This window comes from Acanthopagrus latus, chromosome 4 (genome assembly GCF_904848185.1).
Source record: "Acanthopagrus latus isolate v.2019 chromosome 4, fAcaLat1.1, whole genome shotgun sequence".
In the NCBI taxonomy this organism is placed as follows: domain Eukaryota; kingdom Metazoa; phylum Chordata; class Actinopteri; order Spariformes; family Sparidae; genus Acanthopagrus; species Acanthopagrus latus.
In genome coordinates, this window is record NC_051042.1 from 25,620,428 (window position 1) to 25,643,129 (window position 22,702).

The window sequence follows — 22,702 nt, forward strand, 5'->3', positions numbered from 1 at the left end:
TGTTTGCAATTAAAACATGGAACCTGGATTTGTGTGTTGGTTGGTGACTGTGTGGGAATTTTGTGTGTGTGTTTTTGACCAATAGTAGCAAAATGGACAGTTTTATGAGTCAGACACCGTTTCTTTGTGTCGAGCATTTACAAAAGGATGTTGGAGGCACCAATCACACACTGCTGTTGGTTTCACAATACTCGACAGGTCGCGGTAATGTATGAGTAACAAAGAAGGTAAATGAATGTAAACAATGTAGGATTTAAAACATTTTAATTACATGTGGAAGACTCAATCTGAGAGTTGCCAAGTGAACAAATACACATGAAACAAGTAAAAATAGGTTAACAAAAAGCTAAACGAACACCCCAAATATAGATATTTTTATATTATTTCAAGTTTAAATATTGTTGTTGCACTCAAAACCATATCCAGACATTTACTCACATGCACTTAAACATCAGTTTTATAGACAGTGGCTTAGCATTGAATTTTTTAAACCGTGGGGTGAAAAGTTTCAACTCATAGGGGTGTCATCAAAATTAGCTTTGAGTGTTCAAAATGGAATTAAAGGCACTATCGTTGATTGGAAAGCCTGTTACATGCTGAAGAGAAAATTTACAACATACACTTTGATAAATGACACATTGAGTTCAGTAGTTCCAGGTAGAACCTCCCACAGAACCACAGGGTCAGACAAGCACTGCAGCTCGAATACAAGCAGGCAGCTAAACAGTATAATGAGGCAAATGCTGTGAAGTATCAGATAAAACACAAATACTAAAATGTTGTTCGGTTGCCGTAATGAAGCTTTTAAAGCTTTTTCTCTTTTCACCCTCAAGCAAAGTGTTTATCCAAATGTTTGAACAGGCTCAACTCGCTTTTTGCCGTCTTTCTCAAGTTCCTTTGCAGCGTCACTCAGATTTGCCTGGTTCAGGCAACATGGTCCACATCTCTTATCACCAGCCCTGCACTGAGCTCAGCATCGATATACATGGGTAAACTCAACCAAAATACTCAAGGAATGAGGGTAATCTTCAATCATCCTCCATGGTCTGAACAAACAGACCCGTCTTCTTGACAGTGTCATTAGTCAGAGCACAGATTGCCCACAGGTGAGACGTTTGTTGAACTTCTCTGTGTGTTGCTCTCATTGTAAAATGCCTGTAAGCCTTTTTCTGTAGTTGTTAAATTGTGGAGCCCTAGTTTGTATCATGTGTGAGAGAGAGAATAAGAAAAATCATCATCCTAGAGCCACAACACAAGTCATTGGATTAGTGGTTGGTCATATCATATCCAGTCTTAAGTTAATTTCAAGCTGACCTTTCTGTCTGCTGCGCCACAGTCTTCTAATGGAAATGTGACATTTATTCCACCAGAAGTGGCTGCCTCTGTCTTCAACACTGGGCTAGACACTGAGCCTTCATTCTTCCCACATATACAGTACATGGCACAGTTAATCAAAAAAGAAAAATCATAATTTTAACTACTGCCGTGCCTTTTTTCAGATCCCTCATCAGAGGAAATCAGCGCAGCACCAGACCTCTGCCCAAATGAACACCCGCGGCTCAAATATTTTTGGACTATATTATCAGAGCTCATAGGATTCACTTACAGTGGTGCCAGCAACAATGCCATCCAGTCAGTTTGACAGACACTGACTTCATTTCCTCAGTGCTCTGTGGACGTTTGACACAGAAGAGATCATGCATATTTATAAGCTCATTGTCGATTCATCACAACAGGCATTGGTGGCATTTAGTGTGTGTGTGTGTGTGTGTGTGTGTGTGTGTGTGTGTGTGTGCGCGCGCGCGCGTCTGTGTGTCTGTGTGATGACATCAAAGTAAATTATCAACTTCAGACAGAAACAAAGAAAATCTATGTAGTAAACAAATTATCATCAGGTGAAAGAAATGGTACTGACAGCTCCACTGACGCCCCCTCTGTGATAAGTAGACGCCGCACAAGGATGCAAGTCCCCTCTTAGTTTAATTCTTTTATAAGAAATTCCTAACACATTAGAAGTTATTATATAATAAAAGACCTTGAAAGAATATTTTCCATTCTATTTTTGTTTTTCCAAAATGACCAGAAACAGAGATCCCCTCTTGGTTAGTGGTGAAATATAGTCTCCTCTTTCAATATATGAGGAAACACAATGAAAACAAGCAGGAAAGTGAACAAGAAAAACACCAAAACTCATTAATAAACCCTGAATACATAATGCGCAGGTCAATATCTAAATAATGACCTTTAATTTTTTTTGTTAGGCAATATAATGTCATCAGTCAATCTTAATTTATACCATGAATACATATTTAGTGAAATGTTTTATGTGATGCTCATACATCTTTTGTAGTGTGCCATAAAATTGTTCACAGTCTGTGGGTGAACTTGAACACATGCAATGTCTGTCTGGTAACAGTCATACAAACATTAAGCCTCTGTGATCACTGAGGCACAAATATTCAACAGTAGTTGTAGTATTTAGCCACAGGAAACCAGAAAAACTTAAAAATAAGAATAAAAAATATTGACAGAATCTGAGTATTGTTTTATTGAAGCAATTTAAAATGGATGCTGTCTTCTTAGAGGAACAAATCACTCTGCTTGTCTGTTATTGACACATTCCTTCCTCTGTTATACCTGGGGAAGCCCCTGATTGATCAATTTGGTCTCCAAAGTGTGTTCATCCATCAGATGGGAGGCTGGCTTAACATTGGTGGGAACAGTCCATCATTCATGAGGAACAATAGATTGTCTGGTTGTTTTACTGTAGATCCTCTGCTGCTGCCCTTTCTCTCAACAAGAGCTTGTTTTATGCTATAATTACAGACCTTTATGCTGCAGCGGTGCATCACTGTTAGATGGAGTTTGTATGTATTCTGTGGCAGTAGTGGTGCTCCAGTGTTTTGATTACATGCTGGTTGTTTGTGTCTTCTCCCAGCAGACGATTGATTTTTTTTATTTTTTTTATTTTTTTTTACAATAAAGCACTTCTCATGCTTGGGGCACAAAGCTATATGTAAGCTATGTGGTCTTATGGGCTTTTCATACAATACGCAATATGTGTGGGGTGGATTATTTTGTATGACATTTCTACTTTATTATTTTTCAGTAAAGAGAAACATGTGCAAATGTGTGTCGAAGTCAGATGGACTGCAGCTGTAGGTGTCTAAACCCCCTCTGAAGACAGTCTCTTTTAAGATAAGACTAGCCAAACAGCACTTTTAAGTACCAGCAGGTTTTTCTTTTGCACCTCAGCCATTAGAACGGCCTTATTGTGTGAACCGAACATGTAGCTGGTTGAGACCTTTTCGTTTCCTGCTGGTTTGTTTTGCTCCCAGTTTCTCTTGCTGTCTCTCTAATTGCTGTGAAATAGGGACATGACATTTGGCAGGATGACAAATAGTGGTTAAGTACTCCCTGGAAATTACAACCTCAGTTGGCCTGATGGCAGTGTAATTAAAGGTACTCATGTTGTTTAGAGTGTCAAAGGGAGGTCACTGCTAAAGGGCAAGAAACTATGTTTTAGAATCCTGTTAGTAAATATTATATTTTTTATAAATGATCACAGTAAAAAAAGTCATTACTCAATCTCATGATGAACAGATATTAAATTATCGCCCACAATAGATATCAGATATCAGTCATGAATCTTTTTTTATTTGATGTGTCTAAATCCAACAGTGCTGGATGGAAAGGTTCAGCATCTGCTTCATCAGGGGGTCAATTCCTGATTATGGGACTGAACTACATAACTGGTCCCAAAAACCCAGAGGTTGGTCTTTGTTACTGTCACCTTAGATGGAATCATGGCAGTGGGGGTCAGAAAAACAGGTGATTGGGTTCGTGAATTACATGCTGATGAATGATTAGTTCCACTGTGTTTAAGCAGTGGGAGTTTTGTTAGTGATTACCGTCTTCTATCCTTCTGAAAACGTGTGAAATGGTAATGCTGACAAATTAATGTCATATTTATAAGAATCTGATCACACTGCCCCACAGTTTAGACACTGTGACTTGAGTGTCAGGATTTTACTTGTTTTTTTTTTTGCATGAGTGGTTTTTAAAGAAAAGGACAGCTTCTGGTTAAAAGATTGATGTTGGAAAGGGAAAAAATCATACAAAAACTCTCATACTTACCAAGTATATTTGTTTTATTGAGTCAACACCACCTCATTACACTTAATATAAAACAAAATCACCTAGAAAGTCACATTTCAGTAAGAATAATGAGACTTGTTTTTATGATTTGTCTCGGAATGAAAAGAGTAAAATATTCCTTCCTACCAATACTGTGTTTTTTTGACGTTGGCAGTATTGCATATGATTCAGTTGTTGAACTTCTTATCACGCATGAAAGATCTCTCAACACGTCACGTGCGCTGTGGATGCCAAGTAGTCATAAAAGCAGAGAGCACATGATAGATCGACTGATTTCTTGCAGCCCACACATTGAGTGGTCAGCTCTTCAATTAGCCACACACTCACTCAGCCGGTCTGCCTGTGAACAGCTGGTCATCAGTCAGAAAGGCAGCTGAAGGAATGAAGGAAAAGGCATAGAAATTGAATCACGTTTCATTTTGATGCATGTTGATTCATGAGTAAACAGTGTTGTGTAATGTGTTGTGAATGTAAAGATGATGGTCTCTGTAATAGCCTGAGTGGATGGTTTGACTAGAAGAATTGTTGTTGACAAGTGTTTCAAGAGGGCTGTCTCACGAGGCTGCTAAATCCGCTGAACAGAAGTCACCATCAATCTGCCCAAATATATGATTTACTGCAGGACTGCTGGATTGCATTACACTGTACAGCTGCTCCCACTGACGTGGAAACTCGTGTGAAGTTGTGCTGTTTTTTGGACCAACAACAGTTTCAGACATTAATAATGTAATAATTGCTTTGCCTTCATGTGACCCTTGTTTGGGTCCTCAGAAGTGCTGGAATAATTGCACTATGCGGAGTCATGCCAGTGATAAGAGGGAGTAACTTTTTGTCACGCTGGCATCATGTCAGCATACTGATCACACTGCCCCGCAAAGACCAGCATCGTATTTATTCATGTATTCATTTTCTCTATTTTTCTTTTGTGTCCTCCTCTCTTACTGTCTCTCTTGATGTCTGACCCCTCGTCCTGTTTGTTCTCTTTCTGCCTCTAATTGTCCCTCCAACTCACTTTGTCCATGCATATAGAATATCTGTCTCATTCAGTTACTACAAAGGAGAGCTAATAGTGTGGCTGTCTGGTTTTCTGATGTTTATTCTCCGAGACAGCTGTGCAGCCACTATCCAATTTATCTGCTTGGTTTGTTTTGACCGCCATCAATTGGGGCAGTGAAATTAGTTTATAACAATTTTGGAAAGCATTTAGTCTCAGATGGTTGTCACGTCCAACTTATTCTTACACTTTTCACTGTCTCTATGAGTTGTCAAACACAGGGAGAAATAATAACGTTGATAATAAATATTATGTATTATAACTGGGCTTTTGAGAAGTAAAATCGCTAACAATGAGAGACGTGTTCAGATAATTGGAAGAAAAAGCTCAGTTTTTATAAGCATTCGACCTCACATTTTTCAGTTAATATTTTGATGGATACTTGATTTTGGTCTCCAAAAGAGCCTTCGAACCATATGACACCGCTAAAACAAAAGCTGAAGTTGTTTGAAGCGAAAGCTGGAAGCCAAAACCAATAAAAAATAAACTTACTTTAGAAACCACAGCAAAGGTCATTTATTTGTCCTGTGAAGTAATTATTTCTTCTGGGTTTTGTCAGTAATGGCTGAAATAGAGGGCGATAAAGAATAATTGTTTAGAGTCACACTATTTAGTGCCTGTGAACCAATAACAGGAGGTTAGCAGGTATCAATTTGTTCTTTGGGGCTTCGTTATTGATTCAGGAGGAGAAACTTAAGTCTGCGTGGCTGCTGCTTTCAAGAGCTGGCTGAGTGTGTCGAATGGGTAGCAGAAACATTTCACAAGAAATATGTCGATGAATTTTAACGTTTAGGATTCTAACAAGAGTGAGAAGACAGTAGAGCGGGTGCTTCCGCTTAATTGCAAATGCGTTGACCTGTAAGAATGGAATCTTGTAATCTGATGAAGGAAAAACCGAAACAAATGAGTGGTCATTTTGCAGATGTTGTTTGGGTCCAACTCTCCCACTTCAAGGGAACCGTCACTGCAGTTCAATACAAAGATGTTCTGAGTGGACACTTTTATCCTCTGATGAAGCAGTTCTATACTGATAGGAGTGGACCTCTTGGATGATAACGCCCCCAATCCATAGGGCACAAAGGGTACTGAATGGTTTGATGAGAGTTAGACAGTCGTCCTCATCACTGAAATACCAAGAGTGGGAGTCTGACTTATACCAGGTACAACATACGTCAGTGGAATATAAAGAGGCTATTTGTTCAGCGAGGTCTGGTCGACTCCCTGACGAAGGCTTGATGCTAAAATGTGTTGAACTTTTCAGGTCTAACATCATGATGTGATAAAAAAAAACAAAAAAAAACAAACGCATTTTGAGGAGTTTTCTGTGATGTTAATGATTCTGTTTTTAATTAAGTTTGTGATTGACTCACCATGTTGCCATGTACAGTTTATTGATATCAAAATAAAATCTCACAGTACTATGCATTTTAGTATATTATTACACAGTGATACGTGATATTTAAATATGAAATACTGATATTGTGTACGAGTTCATCTGGTTGACTTTTCACTTGTGATTGAATAGTTCATAGTAATTTTTCTGTTTAAGCATAATTTTTTTGGGGGGTGGGGGGTTAATGTTGATGGAAGGGAAACAATGTTGAAGATTTCAGGGGGGCATTCTGTGTGCAGTCTGCAATGTCTCTCCGAAGCTGCTGGGTCAAATCCTCAGCCATTACTTCAGCGCTGTGTAACTGTACCTCTTGATAGCTGAAGAGCTTTGATTGATGATAATATATCAAATTTGTCTTTAAAATCCCGAAACAAGGAGTCAGCTGCCTCAACGAAGGCCTCTTTTATCATCTCTCCATCTTTGAAGGACTTCTTATGCTTAATGATAGAGTGACTCACCCATAATGATGCTTCGGTGTCGGCCTTTGCTTGTGAATTCCACTTTGTGAAAATGATTGTTGTCCGATAAACTGTGATTTTAGTTCCCTGACTTTTCTCTACAGCTCGCTTTTCAGAGGGAAGTCAGTGTAGTACTTTTTATGAACAGTTCGACAGTGCCTCTCAACATTCCCCTTCTTTGGAATAGTGATGGTACTTTGACAAATCAGACAAATGCACATTTTTTATATCCCTTCTTTTGTTGATATAATTTGAAGCTGCTAACCATGTCACTTAGCTCGCTTGTGTTTTGCAGTAGCTAGCGCATTTGCACGTGCATGGTGACTTGTGAGACTTGTGACACGTGACGCGTATAAGAAGAGATCTCAGACTGACCGTGCTGTACGTCAGTCAGGTGGCATAGACTCGACTTGGCCTTCGGAGATTTATTAATTCATTTTCCTACTGCTTGATTTAAAAAAAAAAAAAAAAAATGGAATGTCACCCGATCTACCCACACTACCTTTGCGATCTACACTCACAACATGGTTGAGGGGTGATTCATCCTTTTTTATTTTATTTTTTAGATATTCATTTATCAGCCATTATAAATGCCAATACCAATAGTTTTGAAAATGCCTAATACCGTCCGATAATATCAGCCCACCGAGCTTTAGAAACAGACTCACAATTACATGCAAATTGGAGTAAATTTAATAAAATGCTCCTGGCATTGTACATGCACAACATAAAATGTGTTTTCATCAAGTTGTTTACTTTCTTTTTTATCTCTCCCCTCTACCTCATCCCTGTCTTCTCTCTCTTGATCTCCTCTTTTTTTTCTTCTCTTTCTAATTTCTGCACTTGTCTCCTCTCTGATGTATTTCTTCCCTCCGGCAGTTTAAGTGCTGTGGAGGTCAGGAGTATACAGACTGGTCAGTCAACATGTACCACAACTGCACTGCACCTGGTCCATTGGCCTGTGGTGTCCCTTATACCTGCTGCATCACTACAAAGGTGGGTGCTACTACTATCTTGGTTATCCCTACTATAAACTGCCTGTCACTATTATACAGTAGTAGCATGTTTTGGTCTCTAATCGGTTTGTATTAGGTAATATTACCACCGGCATTCTGCTGCTCCTCCTGGCACTGCTCTACCACTTCTACTGCTTTCCATCACAGCAAATATGATTATTACCTGTTATATTATGTATAACACCTGAATGACACCTGTTATGTCATATCATATATATCTTAGTTACCAAAAGATAAACGACAGATGAACATCAGTGCATCCATGAATTCAAAGGCTTTACTCACTCAGGATGTTGTGGCTTTATGTGATATTTTGCACAACCCTGATTCCAAAAGGAGTTGGGATACTGTGGTTCTTCTTCCTTTGCTTGTGCAGGAACCAAATTTATTATTTATTATTTAGCATTTATTTACAAAATAATAAGATGTTTTAGTTTAGATATCAGATATCTTGTATTTGGTCTCTTAAAAATTGTGCCAATCATTGCCTTTTGTATTTATTTACATTTTGAGGTGTCCCAACTTCACAATGTGCTCCAATTCTGTTAACAGTTATTGGGAAGTACTACTGCATATGTGTAAAATGTTATATACAGTCAAGCCTCCTATTGCATACTTCAGCTTTGGTTCTGTCTAAAGTTGGAAAGTGAGATCTAGCCATGCAGAGACACAAATAATGAAAAATGAATCAGATTACCTGAGCATCTACTGTATAGCAAGGTCCTCATCTCTGCATCTGAGAGTCAAAGCTACAGCAACCATTGGTCAGACAAAATGAGCTAAAATTTGCATTCTGCTGCATTATTTTTTATCCTTTGGTCACAGCACATAATTCCAACAATATTTTAGACTTAAAATTGTTACAAAACTCTATTAACATATACCATTCACCGTTTTCATATGTTAAATGCTGTAATCATCAGAGTTTACTTTGGTGAGCAAGCCACCTGCTCGCTAAACAGGTGCTGTTTCAGTCTCTTCTCTTCAACTAAAGCTGCAAATACCACCCAGAACTGTGAAAGACACCTCATGGTTACATGTATGTGTTCACTGGTTTTGAAAGCCAGTGATGGAAAGTATTCTCTGTAACATTTCATAATTTCTGTCTCTATATATTTAAAATGGGTCAGTGAAGCCTGAACACTCTGTTCAGTTTGTATATCAATTATACTAATAATTGTAATAGTGTGGGGTTATGTTTAAAATGCATCTCGTCATGCTTATGTTGATGATTATACCTGTGCCATGCCAGACGCACTTTCTCCCACACCAAACACTACATGTGTTCTGTAATTTAAACACCTCCACTCCTCAGATTTAAAAGGAAAGCGAGAACACGCTACCTCTTTGATGATGTCAAGCTTGATAACTTATGTGGACTCCTGAAACTGCTGCTTTTCATCCTACGTCCTTAATATTCAGTCAGCCATCACAGTGTTGCCGTTAGCAAACATTAACATTTTATTAATCTACGGTTTTGCATTACTGCGAGTCACTTGTGTTAACAAGGTTAATTAAGTGACAAAAATGTCAAATGTTGTTTTTTTTTTTCCATTAATTGATAAGATGTTTCCAGTTGTTATTTTCACTGGTGATTCAGCTCATTTCTTTTCTCTTCCACTGTTACAGGATAATGTTTTCTTTATTAATGTCATAGTGACAGTAGAGGAAACATTGTTATGCCGCCTGAAGGCAACCAGTTTAATATGTTTACTGTAGCTCTTTAAGTGTAAAGTTATTGCACCATAATAATCTAGTGATTGTCCTCTGTATTCGGTATCGTGTTCGTCAAGAACTGTCGGAAAGTATTTGAAAAGAGATGCTTGGCTACAGCTAGCATGTCTTTAATCTCTTTAAATAATTATATTGAGATTATTTTATTCTCATATTATAGAATTTGTGGTTTACATATCCCCTTTATGAATTAACTGATTAAATTTGACATACAGATGAGAAAGATTGGTGAAACAGAGATGACACATGGCAAGTACAGAAGCTCTCTTAAGCAGGAAACATGACAGACTAACAAACGAGAAACACACAGATTTAATGATTCATTTATAAAACGCCTTCCTCGGAAGTACTCAGTACCAGGCACCAGAGACATCATCATCTTTGAAAATACCAAGGAATACATATGTATAATGCATTCTACAAAATTATGTACTTTGGTGCAAATGTAAAACAGATTCAAGAAATGTATTTCTCGTCCATCAATCATTTAGATAAAAGGTTCTTGTAAATTGGACTTAAGATGTCAGATAGTTCAGTCTATATTCAGATAGTATATCATTTCTATAATAGGTTCACATTCATGTCCTGCACTTCATCAACTTGACAGCCAACCAGTATCAGCTCCAGCAACTGGTCATAGTCGGTCCTTGAAAAGTAAAATGTTCTGCTTTATAATCTGTATAATTATTAGTGTCTTTGTGTTCGTATTAACACAAAGCAGCAATCAACTCCACTTGATTGATCATTGTGTTTCCTCTCAGGCTGAACACTGATTCTTGTTTTTTTGCCATTTTGGTGTATTTCCTTCTTCCCTTACGTGACATTATGACATAAAATAAAGGGATGTGTTACAGTCAATCATTCTGTAGAGTCGTGGTCTAGATAAAGTTACAATATGGTGAAATGCCCTCCAGTTACCGCTAATGATAATACCATAATGCATTACTGCATTAGAAGAAAAAAAGTCAGTCAGTGAAGCTACTTCTGTACAGTGACTTAAAAAAGTGTGATCACGTCTTCGCTCCCGTTCTTCGTATGTCAGAGGGCCGAAAGAGGCCGTCAGTTTATTGTATCTTATTTGAATATATGAATATATTTGAATATGGAAACCACAAGCTCAAAGTCATAAGGAACATACTCACATACACAATTGTTTCATGCACACACACTTCCCGCAAAGACAGTGAACACATCATAGGACTGTCATATGTATGAGCGCATGATAAGACAGTTATAATGTATATGTGTGAGCGTGTGTGTGTGTATATATAAGAAGAATTTGACTAAAAACGTGTCCTCTTCTGTCTGTTGTTGGCTCCTCTTGGTGCTAAAAGCTGTTCACAGGCGTCTTTCTGTCTCCCACTTAACATTTCGTTCCTTCTAACATGATCTCTTTATGTCTTCGCTCCTCTCCAGCGTAATGAAGTAGCCAACACACTGTGTGGGTACAAGGTGCTGGAAAAAGAGGTAAGACCACAAAGGTGACCTAAAGTTAGAAAAGGGCAAATGTATTGCATAGCATGTATAGCATAATAATATGAAGTGTCATTTTCAGACAGTTTTATTTGTTTATTCAATACAGTGACTAGCTGACAGGTGCACTGTGTGGTATTTACAATTATTAGTGCCACAAATCCTTGTAGAAAAAGTACAATACAGAAGTGGAGACATGTCAGTTGTGAAATCTAACATAATAAACGAATAGAGTTGGGAGTGGGATGTAATTGCAAATTTCTTTTTAGTCATAGCAAAGTGAGTTTGACCGCTGGTTACAGGTCAGGTTACAGGTTCTTGATCATTTTCATTTTCAGTTATTTTATAAAACAAAACATGAAATGTTCATTTTCAAATGTTGGACTGTTTAGTTAGAAAATAACTAAATTGAAGCCTAATTGACTGCTATATCTGATGTGATATAGTCTTAGATAATTCACTAAAATAACTTCATAACCAATTGTGATTTTTATTTCAATCTAATAGCGACTGGACTTGATTGAAACTATCCACATCAGAGGCTGCACTGATGCTTTCTTCATCTGGCTCATGGACAACTATAAGACAATGGCAGGACTGCTGTTAGGGATCCTACTGCCTCAGGTATACACACATATACACATATACACTCTGTGTATATAGTTACCTTCATGCACATTCAGCTGGACAGACAGGCAGGATTATTGATCTCCATGAAGAGAAAAGACTTGTTATTTGGTTAACATCCCAGCCAAGGAGGCTAACATTAGATAGCGAACTACTGTTGACAGAAAGTTGAAATCTGACCTCCAGTTCTCTCTGAAGAATAGAAAATTAGAAAATAGACAGAGAAAATAAATGTAAATTTCTTCATATCAGCTACATCTGACAACTCCAGCAGTGACAAAATAAGCAGTGCCATTTTCACAAAATACTTTGCGGGCTGGTTTTACCTTCAGATCAGACAGGCAGGCTTTTCGATGCATCAATTTTCTGGTACATTTTTTTGAAATTACCACACTATTTTGATGGCATTAAAAAAAGACATTATCCAGAAGGTGCTGTGATACTTAGAAAACCACATATACACACACCCTGTATTCACACCTTACGTCTGCCACCTTTCCTTTATATCCATCTGTTTTTGTCCACCACATCCATTAGATGATATGGGACTGTCAGACATGGGAGATATTTTTCATCACTGTGTAATTTTCACCCCCTTACATCTCATTTTAACTCTAATGTATACATTGAACACACTTCAGACACACTTACAGCTGTGGATGTATTTAGATTGTGCTGAAATATAATAAGCATGTCTGACTTGAGTTTAGGAAAGTCGAGCAGTTGTCTGTAAGTTGTCAATATCATGAAGGATGTCTCAGTTCCTTTATTTCTGTTCAGAGGAACGACTTTGGGGAGCGCACAAAAGACGGTCCTTTAAGGGTTTGTCTTCTGTTGTACTGACGGTCGTAACTTATCAGGAGCAATGCATCCTTGTTATTATTTTGATGCATCGCTCCAACATATAGAGAGCTGTGGACACCTGCACACTGACAAGTGAGTTGTCAACGTCAGATACTGAAATCGCTTCAGATGATGGCTCAGAGAAAAAAAATCAGGCTAAATCTTATTTCGTGAAAAACATTTCCTTGATACTCATCTTCCCTTTGCATCCTCACCTCATATGTGGGACTAAGACTCAAGGAAACTTTTCTGACAAATTCTGCCTTTTTTTCCTATCTATATACTCAGCTTCTCTCTCTTTCTCTCTCCAGTTCTTTGGCGTGATAGTCAGCTGGCTGTACATCACTCGAGTTGAAGACGCCATCAGTGAGTATGGTCATTACATGGACGGGCTTCTGCAACCAGACGCACAAGAAAGATCAGCTAAGAGGCAGGGCCGCGTGTCCAAATGGTTCAAGTGCATGCCAGAGATCGACTGATGAAAGCAAAGAGCAGCAAAAGGACTCCAGCCAGCTCACAGTTGGTTGCAGAAGCCTTTTAACTACAGGTTCACTATATCCTCACTTCAATTTAGAGACATGTTTTTATTATTGTTTTTCTTTTTTTTTGTTTTTTGAATTGCTCAGCAAACAGATTTAGAGTTTAATGTTAAAGTGTTAATATACTGTACAGTGTACAAAGGCATGAGTGAGAAATGAGAGGTCTTTTCTACTTTTTTTTTTTTTTTTAAGCTTCATTGTGCCTCAGACAGTCTCAGGGAAAAACACAGAAACCATTACAACCATTTTTGCTTCTGGTTTTATGACAAGAAATAAGTCGCATCACACAATCTGCAGCACTTCTTATTTTTATACATTTATTCACTGTCTACCATTTAAAGCATTACTTGTCTCCTCTACGCAACCACCGATGAAGCAGGTCCTATCATTCAATCGCCACTGTTTTCAAGAACAAGAAAACTGCAAAGCAAAATATTGTAGGCTAAGAGACTGGAAATAACTGGAAATACTCAAGGTGGAGGTTTGACTTTAATATTTTGAAATAGCCTTTAGAGAATGACCCCTTAATGACTAGTGCTGCAATGAACCTTCATGATGTGTTCAGCACAAGAAGTGTTCCCTAAAATGTTTTTTATTAAATGAAACACATTTTCTGTTTATCTTCTGTGATGTCGGCTTTCTGTGCACCACAGCATCAGGTCAGAGAGTCGACTTCGAGGTGATCTTTTTTCAACATTAATTTAAAAGATCAATGCTAATGCAGTGCCACTGCCAAAATAAGGATATCTCAGGGTTATTATTAAGTTTTGCAACTCTATCTCCTAGAAGTTACATTCATATACAACACCTCAATCTGTGAGACACCTGAAAGACATTTTTAATCAACATGAGTAAAGCTAAATTACACAACATTCCTCGGGTTATGAAACCGTGTGACTTGGAGCACATGGTATCACATGTTTAGTTTAGTGGAACATGTTATTAACCACAGATGTTTCCCTAAAGTCACAGGCCTCAAACTCAAACTCCAGTCCATACAACTTGTCTAGCACTCAGTAAATGTTGCCACTGAACATAATCCAGAAAACGGTTACGTGAAATGAAGTAAAAGTGTAATTTCTCAGAGACAGGATTGCACATGGACACTTGGCTAAACAAGATGTAGATGTAGATCTAGATAAAATAGCCTTAGAACATCCCACAACATATAATCAGTGTGGTTTTAAGATTTACATACCTGAACTCATCATGAAATAAGTAAATATTGTGAATTTTATGTGCTACCTAACTTTGGTTTGATGTGAAGTTGAACTGAGACCAAATGCTCACTTTTTGTGGATTTTTTTTTTGTATACAGAACTCCCTGCCTCTGTGTCTTTACATGACTTCACACTATATGCATGTTTATATATGCTGTACTGCACTGCTACAACATGTTTGAATGCATTTCAAGTTGCTTCTGGTTTTAGTCATTGCCACTATTCAACAGGATGTATATCCAATCAGGACTCTCCAAGGTTACCCTGTTTTCACTCGAGGGTCAATTCTCCGATTATTATCCTCATTACCTTGGTCATATCAGAGTTAGATGTATATTAAGGCAGGTTAGATAAGTTCAGCTCATATTCAGATGGTTGCAGAAATGTTACTTACATGTTGGGTTGGCAAAGTGCCTTTTCTGTTCCGTGTGTCTGCTCGGTCTTTAGTTGACTGTAACTCGTGAAGCTAATTGGCTGGTGGGTTGAAGTTAAATATAAAGTATGATGTGTATATGTTCAATTCCAAGGTGGTTATGTTTTCACCCATGTCCAATTGTTGACTAGTTTGTCAGCAGAATTACACAAAATCTACGGAACATGTTCCCATGAAACTTGGATAGAGGATGAGTCTCAGCCCAGAATAGCCCTCTAATAAACTTTCGGTGCAGTTCTGGATGAAGGCACTTATTGTCTTTAACTTCCTTTAATTGCTCAGGGAATAATGCATGGATCTTGATGAAAGAAAAGGTGTATTCAAGTGTAAGCGGATCCGAGATCTGGTGATCTTAAACTATTGTTGAGCAGTTACGGGTGGTTTAAATTCTGGGATGTTACAGGGCAGGGTGAGCGTAGGGATAGGCTTGATTGAATTAAAGGAGACTTTTGGGCCTTGGTGGAGGTATGCACTCTCCTGAGTGCCATTCTAGATAATATATGCTTCGGTCAGTTATCTTACAGTATGGCTGCGCTAGCACAGAATTAGCATCGGGTGTTTTGACACATCTCTAAATATCAAATAAATAAACAGTTAAAGTTATGTAACTAATAATGATGAGTTTAAAGGACTGTGACGGCTAATTAACGCCTGATCACAGATTGCCCCTCACTGGTCAATCCAGGTTATCAGGGGTAGTGGCAGTATAAGACCATCTCTGATAGAAAATATTTGTTATCTGTGTTTTCTGTGTCATTTCTGTGAAGTTTTCAAAAGGTATTATACTTATAACCAAAGAACTCCGTAGGTGCTACCTCTAATGAGTACAGCATGGAAGATATTTTCTGAAGGTGTTGCATGACATAAAGAATCTTCCAGTGATTATAATGATAATGCAACCATCATCACTATAGTCACAGTTAAAGTGCCAATGTTGTCTCTTTAAAGGAATAAGATGATGTATATCCAAGGGTATGTTATTATTGTCATTGTCGCAAGGACATTCAGCTCACGTCCTCCTATATGTGCTTCAGCTATATATAATGAATGCATTCAATTTGTGGCTGATATCAATGGAAATTGCATCATTCGCCTTTAAAATGTAGTATCATTCAGTGAGTTGTGTAAAACCACACTTGGAGGATAATAAAGTGATTGTTGCTATTTGTTGAGTTGTGTTGTTTATCTTTGAGTTGACTGCAGCACTGAGTTTGTCTTCCTGTCAGCGGAGATTTGGGGGTTGACAGCCTGTTGAATAAATGATGGATAACACAGTGTGTATTTTGTAGGGCAGGCCTAACCCTGAGTGACTCCAAGTGTCTACATTTTTCATGCAGAAGTATGTAAACATGTATGTGGAAAAACCCGTATGAGTAAATGGAATGGAAATAATTGTTGAATCAAAGGGTCTCTGTTGCTTGGGATGTGAAACTTCAAATGTCCAAGAATGTGACAGCATTCTTCTTAAAAAAAAAAAAAAAGAACCTTCACAGACAAACATTAGAGAAAGGAAATTGATTTATTCACTGGAAAAGCATGTGTCAAATGTTTAAAATCTTTTGTTTTTAATCCCAAAATATTTGAATGAAGTTAAACAAAATCCCCCCCAAAATATGAAAATGAACAATATGCTGTCAATGTTGCTTCATACTGAAGACATAGATGAACAGCATGTCAATCAGTTTTGACTGCAACTAAAGTAAGAACTTTCACTTACATTAAGGCAGGAATATGCTTTGATAATATTCCTTGAGAAAACACCAAACATTTGGTCCTCACAGACGTGATGCGTGTCATCTCAGCATGACTTCACCCTCGTTAAACCAACTTCCACAACTCCTTTACACATTAGAGGAGCTTCCGTTGAAAGTGTTGCAAGAAAAATGCAAACCCTCTGAGATTGGTGGGTTTTTTCTCTTTTTTTTTTCATCTCTGTCTTTCTCTCGCTCCTGTTCCTCCTGCTGCTTCAAGGACCTCCTGCTGCTTGAAAGCTATTAATATTTTATTCCTACCACCACCTCCATGGAAGAGGAAATGATTTTCCTACGTCACCAACAAGGAGGGAACGAAGCTGTGAATGGTATAGAAGTGGCAGTGGTCATGTCGCTCTGCTCCTCCAACACACAGCTGAAAATAACTTGTTTGATTTCTCCCCAGCAGCTCTCGTTCTCTGGTGGGTCAGACTGCTATTTTTTGTTGGGGATTCATTGTAGCTAAATTAAAGGTTGATCCCATCATAAACTGCATCTGCTTTTTGTCCCTCTGGGAGTAACTTAACCTCGGAGATTTGCTGCTTTGACAAATGTTCAAACAGATCTGGAAAAAAAAAATGCTATATGATACATAGATACAGAGTGTCATGTGATGACTGTGCTGTCATGGAAGTCACATAATTCACCAGTAAATGGTTTAATCATGTACATGAGAACAAGATGTGCCATATCTTTCCTCTGACAAGCCTACAGCTGCTGACAAGAAAATCAATACTGGACAGCTCAACAAAACCCTGGATTAGGTTCACTATCAATGATTCATTCATACACTGTCAACATGTTTCAAAAATTTTTGATCCATGTTGCAGCAGTGGTGTGTGTAGATATGCATGTCTGTGTCAAGATACAAGCGATGATCTCCTGCAGAAGAGTCTGTCACGCCAAACGATCATCCACCACACTCTGCCTTACCACATAAAGAGTGTGATGCTTTATGTATTGGCACTAATGCTGGCAGTGGTTGTAATTGCGAGGTGCAAAATTGTCTAATATGGACACAGTCCCCACTAGGGATGTCGCAAATCTAAAAAATTCAAGATAATTGTGATATTAGAACATATTTGATATTGTGTTATGTGATATCATACACATAATGGCATCTTAATAATCCAGCTAAAAAGCCCAGCCTTGTGCATCATTGGTAAATGAGTTATTCTGATTTCATTTTGACTAGCAATTCAGTAGTTAATTGTTCTTTTTATGCATTTTTTTTTTTTTTTTGCAGTTATAGTTTCAGAATCTGTCCCTCCCTACACTCGTTCCTTAAAAAGAGACAAAACACAGCGAAAAAGTTAAAGAGAGCATCTTTTTTAATTTTTATAAATATTGTGATAATATTGTTATTGTGAATTTGTTTGGCCAAGATAGTCGCGTACTAAAGTCGCGCAATGTCAAACAATGATCGCTTTGATTTTCAGCCCCACACGTTGCGTTCGATTGCCTGAAACATCAGTGATTGTAGACGGTTATGTTTACAAAACCATAGATTTGGGGAAGCAAACACATAATTCTTAGCAAGAAGTATCTGCTTTCGTGAATGTTGAAACAAAATATGGTGCATTATATTACTCTCCTTCCGTGTGTGACTGTGTGATCAGAACTGCAAGTTTGAGATCAGACAGAGAGGACTGTTTCTGCCTCCGCTGCAGTCAGAGCACTGCACAGTGTCCGACCTTGCTGATGATGTCAGTTTCCCTTTCCGCCTCTGCTGTGAGAAACTTTGAGTGGATGTGTGTAACTGTCCATCATCTCAGGCCGTCTCACGCTCAGCACGTCTGTCCCTTGACTTTCACTTCTCCTTTCTCAGCTGTTCACGCTGAAACCACATGAGCCGACAGATGTACAGAGAGCACAGGAGATGGAGGGCAGGAGTGAACGGTGCTGTTATAGAGATATTTTTGTTTTGTTTTCAGTTTCTATTCATCATTGATAGTCTTACAGAGGATTACAGCCTATGTTGTCATAGATTGTTGATAGTGCACAAAACATTAAGCACATTTGCAATAGGCTTTTTAATCTAGTCATTCAAGAATAGTAGACAGTTTGTGTGATGGAAAGGATGTTGCCTATGGTTAAATCACACAGCAGGGCCTCCATATCACACTGACATCGATCAAACGACATCAATGCATATTTTTGTGCTGGCTTATCAGGGCCACTTTACAAGATTTCACACCCACTGTTTATGACTACAAATGTAATATAAATTTTTTTTATCTGTAGTCTGGTGGCTTTCAACTTGTGCACCCTCCTGAGTCAAAGGTGTTTTTTTGTTTTTTAACTGGAGGCTAGTTTTGATAGTTCCAGATGCAGCTAGAGTTTGTGCTGTGTGAAAGCACAGTGTTGAAAGCAGAAAAACAACATGAAAACAGACAAATCTTACGGTAGAGAAGATTTAAACCCTTAAAGAAAATACAGTAGAGAGGGGGAAAGAGAGAGAGTGTGTGTGTTTGTGTGTGAAAGAACACATTTGAAGTAATATTATGGCTAAAAAAACATAAAAGAAGATCTTCTATATTATTTCAGTTTACTCAAAATGAACAGAAACAGAGGTCCTCTCTTAGTAGTGGGGGAATGTAGTCCCCTGTTAGCAATATTCACATGGTGGGGGGTGAGATCGCTGGTCTTAGCAGTTGGTCATTGATGCAGCTCCTGCAGTGTTATTAATCATCACTGTTTGATCCCAGCAGACTGCTCTTCCAGGGACAGTTGGACCCACTAAGCCTACAAGCATATTCATTACACACACACACACACACACACACACACACACACACACACACACACACACAAAGCTGTTTCCTCCCGCCCCAATGAACTGCTTGTATGAAGTTAATGGTCCTGGCACAACTAATCGTGACAATTCAAATAAACTCAATTTAAATCAGAGCCAGTGGACTCATCAAATCAAGAACTGGCTCAGTAGTTATCAATACACATGGTGAAATGGGCCAAAAGCACATAGCTCAAAACTTTTCAATAATTGCAATATGATGTGAAGCAGAAAAATCGGGACTGTAACCGCTTTGGTAAAATGTTTTGGTTTTTGTTTTTTTATTCATAATCATTTGATATAATAATACAAGACAGTGAAAATAAACTGTTGCCACTTTGGCACTAGTTTATTGCTTATTAAGTAAACCCTCTATGAAATTTCTGCCAATATATCATTATGACTGAAACAAAACTGGGGCAAAACATAAAAACAATGTAACATTTCTTTATTTGCTTGCACTTTTAAATCACCATCATTAATAATGGTATATGTATAGTTAATTAAACATTAGTTAATAGTTATTTGACTATTAGCGTACAATGAAATGCCTTATAGAACAATTTTCAAAGCAACATTACTCAACTTTCTACCTTCATATAACAGCCTCAAAATGATTTTGATGGTACAGTATCTTGTAATAGAGTGAACAGTGTCTCTGTCTCAGCCTCTCCACCTCATCACTTGTTTCTGCACTACATCACTTCAGTGAGTGGGAAGGATCACAGAGTTACAGACATGTTTTTTTGATTAATTGAAGTCTTTTTTTCGAACCTTTAATTTTTTGTTTGACTGTTTAGTGGCTATGAAAACAGGCAATCCTAATAACATGTTGTATAAGTGGGAAGAAGTGTGCATTTATCTAATATCACCCTTCTCCATTAATCTCTAGCTGATAATTCAGCATAGACTTCCGTTTTTAATCATAACTTACACACAAACCTTTGATTTGTATCTCCCAAAATGCCAATTTTCATGTAATGTTACTTTAACAATGACATGATTTCTAATTAAAGTTTACTTAACCATAAATGCACTAAATGTTTTTCGATAATGTTTTGCATGATGTAGATCACAAAACAAAAAAGTATAATTGCTCCATGAAAACCGACATGACCGCACTTTCACTGCCCATAAGTCTAAATGAGACTTTGTCCAACGAGACGTCTGCGTTTGTCTGCCTCCCTGCCAATAAAACCCATGAATCTGAGCAAGTGCATCTATATCCCATTAAACTGCTTTAAGAAACATAACACAGGTAATGGGTTATTTGCTATTAGCTTTTGCTTAATAAGTTCAATCAGAGGGCTAATGAGGACATAAAAGAACAACTGATGGTAATTTACTGACAGGAAAGGCTTTTTTCTTTAACATAGGGTACATCCAAGGACACGTTTTTAAATAGTAAGACTTTATTGCAGTTTTCTGTGCTCTAACTCTCATATCTGTTTTGTAGGAAATCAGTAATCATGGATCATTTGGCTGATTAACATTTAGTCTACACAGATTCCACACTCGTGTTCCCTCCAACACACTAGCTCACCCACACACACTGGCTGTGTCACTGTGTCCGATAATGTATGAGAGTAGTGGTCATTTATTAGTCTGGCTAAGTAGCCTGTTGTCTGGTCTGCTGCTGACATTTAGTCCTGTTCGTGTGGAAAGCAGCAGGGACACAGAAGTAGAGTCAAATGGCTTTTCAGAGACTTACACAGTTAAATGTAATAGGTTCATGATGCTATTTAAGCAGATGTGAATGATATCAGTCAGCTACATGACATGCATATATACGTAGCACATCAGAAACACATACAGTGGACTGCACATACTCCTCTCACTGTGACTGGGCAGAAATGAGACATTTGTTCTTCAGAGCAGACCGAGCAGACACACTGTTTTGAATGAATCACAGCAGTGACAACCAATATATGTGAGCGTCATTTATTAGTCTGGTAGTCAGTCTGATCTGATGCTGGCATTTAAAACTGATGAAAACACTCGATAGTCTAACAACAGGAATAGATTGAGCCTGAAATGCAACAGCAGCACAACAGAGATTGAATCAAAGGCGTAGTCATGCAGATGGCACAAAACTAATTATATTTTAGATATTGACACAGTAATAGCTGCTTTTACTTATGAGTGTAAATATGTGGTCTAGTCGATCTTTAAGTCTGTGAGCCATCTCTCTGCTTCTCTGTACGCACAGTGATTGAAATGGTCGTGCAGTAAAGGGGAACTGAAAATTAGTTGTGTATACTTCTGGATTCAGGCGGTTTTCTGGTGAGTGTCCAAATGAAAATGTGTTTTGTTTTTTTTCTTTGAATGAAACTGGGCCCCAGGTGACAGATTGTATTCATGCTGTTTGAGTTTCAAGTCGTAAAAAAGATCAAGAGCCAATGAGCTCTGAAATTAAAAGGTCAGGTAGGCAAAGGCAATGATGGATGGAATCTAGAAGAGCAAACACTCATTGATTAAATGTAACCCAGATCATTAATTTCCTTTTCTGTGTCAAATAGAGCGCCATTAAAGGTATGTTCGGTCATGCAATCAGATAAACTCCATGGATAAAGCAGTAGTTCTCTTCAAGGCGGCCTTGGGGACTGTCGGTTAACCACTTCATCAATAAACCGTGGTGGCTCTGTGGTATGAAACAGAGCATTCCACCAAATGAAAACAGTAGACAGCAACTTTGTGTAAACTCACTGTGAGGTCACCTCTTGGTCTGTGGACTCCCATTTTTCTAAGCTTCAGGTTTGGCATCACAGTTCTTACCATCTTGGCCAGAAGTGACCACGTTTGGATGGCAGGATGGAGCTGAAGAACACTGATTGGATCTGACTGAGAACCTGAGGACATCAGACACTGAGGACAATAAACACAAGGTAGCAACGCCAAAATCATACCCTGCTTTATTGTCTATTTTATGCTAAACAGGGCAATATTTTAGGATTGGGGTGGCTGTGGCTCAGGGTGTAGAGCATTCACCCACCAACTGGTCTATATGTCTACTGTCCTTGCAGAAGATACTGAACCCCAAATTGCTGCCGGTGTCTCTTCCATCGCTTTTTACATTCATATGAATGATTATCGCTCCTGATGAGCAGGTGGCACTTTGCATGGTAGTCTTCGTCACCAGTGTATGAAAGTTGGTGTGTACTCTGACTTGTGCTGTAAAGTGCTTTGAGTGGTCACTAAGACTAGAGAGG

At 38.2% G+C, this 22,702-nt stretch overlaps 1 protein-coding gene across 1 annotated transcript in view; it reads left to right on the plus strand.

Moving 5' to 3' along the window:
• The window catches only part of tspan15 (tetraspanin 15), a 31,853-nt gene extending 15,739 nt beyond the window's left edge, over positions 1-16,114 (plus strand). Inside the window, exons 5-8 of the mRNA XM_037096064.1 lie at positions 7,943-8,059; positions 11,230-11,280; positions 11,794-11,910; positions 13,068-16,114. Of these exons, the coding sequence (XP_036951959.1) occupies positions 7,943-8,059; positions 11,230-11,280; positions 11,794-11,910; positions 13,068-13,235 (453 nt within the window). The 3' untranslated portion in view covers positions 13,236-16,114. The remainder of the gene's footprint in view (positions 1-7,942; positions 8,060-11,229; positions 11,281-11,793; positions 11,911-13,067) is intronic.
• Positions 16,115-22,702: the final 6,588 nt, after the last annotated feature.